This window comes from Clupea harengus, chromosome 22 (genome assembly GCF_900700415.2).
Source record: "Clupea harengus chromosome 22, Ch_v2.0.2, whole genome shotgun sequence".
Lineage (NCBI taxonomy): Eukaryota > Metazoa > Chordata > Actinopteri > Clupeiformes > Clupeidae > Clupea > Clupea harengus.
The window spans coordinates 923,001-929,652 of NC_045173.1; the positions used below are offsets into that span (position 1 = coordinate 923,001).

At 41.9% G+C, this 6,652-nt stretch overlaps 1 protein-coding gene across 1 annotated transcript; it reads right to left on the reverse strand.

The window, feature by feature from the left end:
- Positions 1-440: 440 nt before the first annotated feature.
- Positions 441-6,412, reverse strand: LOC116218470 (LIM/homeobox protein Lhx8-like). Its single transcript, XM_031560298.1, has 3 exons — positions 6,284-6,412; positions 2,440-2,623; positions 441-1,251 (listed from the first exon to the last, which is right to left on the reverse strand). The coding sequence occupies exons 1-3, from the start codon at positions 6,410-6,412 to the stop codon at positions 1,154-1,156; spliced, it is 411 nt and encodes a 136-aa protein (XP_031416158.1). The 3' UTR covers positions 441-1,153.
- Positions 6,413-6,652: the final 240 nt, after the last annotated feature.

The following is a 6,652-nucleotide window of genomic DNA, read 5'->3' on the forward strand; positions in this document are numbered from 1 at the left end:
TTTTTGTAAAGTAGTCGTCTTATTCTCTTCTCCAAAAGACATTCCCTTGTGAAAAGACTTTGTGTTAGGATGGGGTGGGGTGTTAACAGCGGGAGGGGGTCTGCATATACATGGTTCAAGGTCATTGGCCCTCCCATCGACATCTTGAAACAAGTGACGGGGTCATACATGTTGGATGGCCATTTATCTGTTCATATGATGGAGCCATTGAGAGCTTTTATGCCTATAGCATACCCAAGACCTTAGAGATTCATTTCAAGTGACCAAAAGAGTTATTCACTGTGGTAATAATATCTTTTTGAGAGTTATTCACTGTGGTAATAAAATGTTTTTGAGAGTTAGTCACTGTGGTAATAATATGTTTTTGAGAGTTATTCACTGTGGTAATAATATGTTTTTTTGAGAGTTATTCACTGTGGTAATAATATGTTTTTGAGAGTTAGTCACTGTGGTAATACGCTTTTGGCACACATTCCAGCATGAGTAAAACGTTACTTTTCACAGTATTATTTGGCAGGGATTTCAGAGAAAACCAAATCAAACCCATTCACTTACACTGGCTCAATCCTTGTTTCTGAAATGGTTTACCGTGATAAATGGCCTTGCCATAAAGTAATTGCGGGTATTTTTTACCACCAACAACTTGAAAAACCCAAGCCCAACTAAGTACCATGCCAGAATCATATTCCAAAAGGCTAAGTGTACCTCGACATGTTAACTAGTCCATAAAAAGTCTGTAACTGCTGGGATGGATTTTCAACATTTCTTATGCCTCATGTACATGACACTGAATCTCACAGATTGTCACTCCCAATAGGATAGCATAGAATGACAAGTCAAATAGACTGTGCAGCTCACTATGTCTGCGTAGCAGTTAGGATAGCCAATGATGTTTTAATCTGGCAACTTCTAATCTCAGATTCTTGCGCTGGTCCTTAGATGGATTTTCCACATATAGAGCGAAACATGTCAGGATGATGAGCACAGCCGTTTTTCTGTGCAGGAAAGATTGTGCTCCCTTTAATGTTCCATGGACACAATGCCAACGCGTTTGTGCTTTTCATGTACAAAAGGCATTACGGTGTTACATGGTTTCGTAATAAATGAATGCATTTGGTAGAACAGAGTGCGTCACACACAAGTGAAAGCCTGTTCAGCTGAGCATTGGATCAACGGGAGAGTGGACATCAAGGTATTCATTTGTGTAATAGGAGGCTCCTGGTGACTGTACTGACGATATGGGATATCCCACTGACAGGGAAAGAACAGCATAAAAACAACAAGAAATGTCATTATTGTGTATTTCCATCATGGATGCCATTGGTTTACTGCTGATTGAGCATTACATTCAAGTCGGATATATCAGACTACCTCTTCCCAGATGCTTGAGTCTAACTTTTTAAAACAAACATTATATTCTTTCTTAAAAATATGCCAGGATATGTGTTAACCTTGCCCATATGCAAATATATTCATTGTATTAACCCATAACACTTGTTCGCTCCTGCGTCTTTAGCAATACAGAATATGCAGGCGTGATATTTTTTGCCAGATAGATAAATCAGACTTGGGCAGTGATGGTTTGTGATTATGGAATTGAGACAGGGAATGTGCCAGTTGCCATGCCGAAATCCAAAATCCATGCCTCGACAGAAAGTTTCATTTAAAGCTGGAGTTTAGACAACCCACCCGGGTGGAGTAGGTTGTGTCCGCCAGCTGTTTTTGGTGTCAAAACAGGGCCCCAAATGCAGATATACGTGCAATCGAATATGAAATTATGACAACTATACGTTGTAGGTATAATTCAAAATCCTGATTTTAAAAATTCGAACCAGGACACCTGATATAGTTAAGATCCTATGGTTTTCTCCCAATGGCAAAGTCATTGTTGACCAGTGAGATCATTAAAAAAAAATGCTAATCAGTCTTAACAACAATAAGAAACAAGACGAGCATAATAAGACATCGTCCTGAGCAGCTACTGACAACAAAGAGTATTTCTTCACTACACTGCACTAGTGAAGAGCCAATTCAATTGTGGACTACAAGCACACCAACAAGGACATGCTTACAGGCTTTTCCTAGAAGACCCACCATCAACTTCTGTATCCCCCGGTGCGTTCAAAAATAAATAATTAATTAAATTCTCCTTCAACGGGTGTTTGGATTGGTTTAATTTCAAATGCCATTACTGCTTTTCCCCACCCACACCTAGTCCACATTATCACTATAGTTGCATCCAACTTCAAAACTATTAAATCAATCCAGTTTCATTCATCTTAGCTTAGTAGTTCTAGGATCTATGCTTCTCCTGCTCTGCAAATGGGACCCCTTGTAAGACCAGCAGAAGAGTGGTTTCTAAATGCAACCCCATTGTCTTGAGTAGCTACCAGCAGTGACACCAGACACCCAGAATAAAAGAAAGAGCTGCCTCCTCACCATCCATGTATGAATGCAGAGCCGTGAGGATGGGCGAACCCACTGAAGAGTAGCTGCTCAAGGGCAACTCGTCCGCCAGAGGAGGGCTGAGCCTGGCAGGCTGGAGGACCGACAGTGGACCAGACGATGTGTGACTGGGACTCGCATGCTTCTTGTGCCGGGCTCGGCAGTTCTGGAACCAAACCTGAATGGAAGACGTTTTTATAAGGGCCAGTTTGCAGCTTGCAAAAGTATGCAACAAAACAAAACAAAAAAAACAAACAGTAAAAACCCTCCTTCCTTCTTCTCAAACTTCCCACCATCACTCTGTTCGTGGGTTTAGGGGGTTATTTATGTGTGAATTAGTGTGGCATTTTGATATACTATCTCAAGGGAATGCAGCAGACATCCTTGCTTATTAAGGAGGAAAACCTTTTGAAAAACTTCATAAATGTTTTTCTATGGGATCCAACCATTGTAAGGTTTTTTTTTTTCTCTCTGGCAATAACCATCTTTTGCATTTATGCTATGGTAGCAATTTTTTTCAATTAGTGCTTGGATATTTTGCCTTATTTGGATGAGACTTGTCAATAAGGTCACCCGGTATTATTTGTATACATTGTATAATCTGTACAGTTTCGAGCCTTCTTTGCCTCACGGTTGCCATAATTCATTTTGAAATGAAGATATTAATTTGCTGTTTGGCGGTAGCTGGTAGTGGAGGACCAGGGAAATCATTTAAACGTATTGTATCTTATTAACCTTTGACAGGAGATCTACTGAAAATCTCACTCCCCTATTTCGCTGTTATCAACTGAACTGAATCAAGAAAAGTATGGGGGAGGGGGGCAATGTGTAAACCTGTGCTAAGTAAGGAATTTCTTTCTGTCCGAAATTGGTTTTGCAGTGTCAGTTGCCGTGCTGTGTGTTAGCTGGCTATATTACAAATACTCTATGATTTGCCAAGTCCACAGGGCTCTGCTATTCGCCAGGGATACCAGCTCAATCACAAAGAGAACAAACAAAATAGAAAACCGAGTTCAAAGTTACCATTTTTTTCAGTATTGACCCATTTAAAATTTGGGATTTTGAACTGATTTTCCAATTTTCTGATTTAGTCAGATCAGAAATAATTTATAAAAAAAAAAAAAAAAGGTGAAATATGTGTTTGGCCTCAAATGATTCCAATTTGTATCCTGGGTGTATACACGTCTGGGTCCTATATACCCAACTCAGGAACATTAATCTTTGATGGAAGTGTCAACCAGAAACATTATGGTAATTGTGTGAATTCAACTTGGCCAGGAATGTTCCCAGCTCCAACTTGACAATGGCGAATGCCAGCTAGACAGGGAGAAGCAAATTTGGAGCGGCACTTCTGTGTGGGAACATTATGGATTCAGAGTTCAATAAGATGACGAGGGTAAGAAGACTGTAAACAAAGTAGTGTGTAGGGCAGGCACTGCTTCGCCACTGCTGGCTACTCCAGTGGAAATCCCTCCAACATGACATCTCATTTACGTGGCCTTCACCCAGCCATATCCCAGGTGGAGCAGGGTCCACTCACAGAACACAACAATCTCTTGCTATTACCTTCAAACAACAATTTGTGACCAATTAAAAATAAATAAATAAATAAAGAAAGAAAGAAAGAAAGAAATAAAGAAAGAAACTAGAAGGTCACTCAGAGTGCGCAGACCTCCGCCAAAGCCAGATGCAACGGTAGCGAAAGTGAAACTAAATTAGAGGAGTTGCCTACGAGTTGGATCTGCTCCCTAATATAATATAATGGCCCAGGTTATTCCTTGGCCCTCGCTTTCCATTAAGTTTCATGGAAATCGAGCCAGTAGCAAACTTAAAAACAAACTGCATGAAAAACTTCCTTGGCTGGAGTAATAATGAAAGTGTGGGAGTATTTATAGCCAATGATTTGCAATCCTATTCAGTGTTTACTGAATTGGGATTATGTCACCTGATGGGGGGGGGGGGGGGGGGTTAAGTATTTTCTTTAGCTGGTTTAGGAAGGAGCCACCGGACGAGACGATCGTTGTACAAGACAAGTTTTTTACTGGCAAATGATAATAGCAATACAGCTTTCAATGCAGTGATACATCAAAAGCTGGAGAAGGCGCGTTCTGTCAGCTTCAGGAAATGTTTGACCTTTTATTGGCCCAGTGGTGATGTCACTTAGTGGTATGTGGCCTTCAGCCGATGTCTTGGTCGTCTGTCCACCCTGCACTGCACTTTCTTGCCTTTCTTGGACTTTGTCCGTTTAACAGAACTTCTGTATTTTACTTTCTATTATATTTTCTTGCGACTTAGATGGTTTCCACATTTCAACTGTGTAACTGCCTTTTACCCAGTGCATTGACCTGCTGACTGTCATTTCTACATTTCTATCTGACAGTTGCTTTTCATCATTGTATCTAACACTGCTTGGTATTTTCCATTTGACAGTTTTTATTATATGTAGCCTTTTAAAATGTATCCTACAGGGGGGGGGGGGGACATTCAACATCCAAACTCTAACACTCCTTAAAGTAAAACTGATTGGGCTGCACCCATATCTTTAAGAATGGTCACAGGAGGTGCTTGCACTGCCGCCTCACAGCAAGAAGGTCCTGGGTTCGATTCCCGCATGGGGCGCTGTTGGTCCTGGGGGGTAGGTTCTCCCCAGGCCTCCAGTGCTCAGGTGGGCTATCTCCCGGGCTTTTCTGTGTGGAGTTTGCATGTTCTCCCCGTGTTCCCAAGGGGTTTCCTCCACTAACAACCCCAACACAAAAACATGCAGAACTGAACTGTCCGTCCCCCGACCAAGACGGATCACTTGACTTGGTCCCCGGGCGCCTAAAGGCTGCCCACTGCTCCTGGGGGGTCCTGGAGGAAGGACAGTCCAGGATGGGAGAAATGCAGAGATTACATTCACTGCGACCTCAGGCCTGCGTGTGTGTGTTTGTCCTGTGTCGCCACTATATATGCACGTGTGTGTTACTGTGTGTCGTTTGTGAAAAAAAAAAAGGTCAGCCTTGTTTTAAAAAAAAAAAAAAAAAGGAACCTCAGAAGTCAAAGACAGAGAGCTAACAAATCTCAGGAGGGACTCACCTCCTTCACCACTCTACCGTTTCTCTCCCACTCAGATTTCCCCTCTGTACTAACAGGGGCAACAGTCTGTACTAACAGGGGTAACAGTCTGTACTAACAGGGGCAACAGTCTGTACTAACAGGGGCAACAGTCTTGAAAGAATCATGTCTGATGGAACGTTTCTTCTCCAGGAATGGACAACTAGATTTAATGTGCCCTGCCCTATAGTAATGTAATGCTAGATAACTTCTCTTGAAGGGGAGGTCTAGAGGATCTCCAGCTTCCACGAAGAGATCCAGTCCCTGTGGGCCTGCCTCCAACCTCACCCCCCTCTGACCTATTGTTCTTATCTATGATCTACTCACATTCTCTTACCCCCCCCCAGGCCTCTCTCTTCGTCACACTTCTCTGTGCGCAAGTTCATATGAATCTGACAACATGGCAGCCTTCCTGATCTCAGCTACTTCCTGACTATCAAGATATATTTCGATGTGATGAGGGACACCATTTCTTAACTGTTCCAGGATAACCAACTCCTTAAAGTTGTCTAAATGTAAAACACTCAGAGCCCCCCAGGTCCAAATAAGTGTCTCCTGGCTTCCACCTAAGAGACTTGAATGGCTGCAGATGACCCTCTGGCACCACGTCATATGCTTATACCACATACCAATTATGACTTAATAATCGGCAGGAAGGAATTTTATCCTGACAGAAACATTACAATGCTTAAAAAAAAGGACAAATATGGGCCCCATCGTCATCATCATCATGATGAAGTCTTACCTGAATAACTCTACGACTGAGGCCAGTCCTTTCCGCCAGCTTCTGTAGGGTCTGACCATCTGGGTTATTTTCCTGGACAAACTGAGCTTGCATTACCTGAAAATCATCCAGACATACAGCGGCATACATGTGGCCAGTTAAACAATCAGTACATATTCTATGACATTCACAGGTTTACAATATAAAATGTTAAGATTTGGAGACATAGGAAAAATCGCATTTAGCACACCTCCAAAGAAATATTTTCTACTGAAATAAATCATACCCCTCCAAATAAATGGCAGCAAAAAAGTATTTGTCCAAGTTCTGATTGTCAAACTTGACCACATGTCCTTTGTTATGTAATGAACTAAACATGTGGCTTCTCCA

Bases quoted from the DNA above. Each gene is read 5' to 3' on its own strand.
- LOC116218470 (XM_031560298.1), bottom strand. From the start codon at position 6,412: ATGTATGCCGCTGTATGTCTGGATGATTTTCAGGTAATGCAAGCTCAG. The intron at 2,624-6,283 runs GTAAGACTTCAT...TCTTCCATTCAG, and splicing joins TCAGTCGTAGAGTTATTCAG to GTTTGGTTCCAGAACTGCCG. The intron at 1,252-2,439 runs GTGAGGAGGCAG...TTTCCCTGTCAG, and splicing joins TCTGCATTCATACATGGATG to TGGGATATCCCATATCGTCA.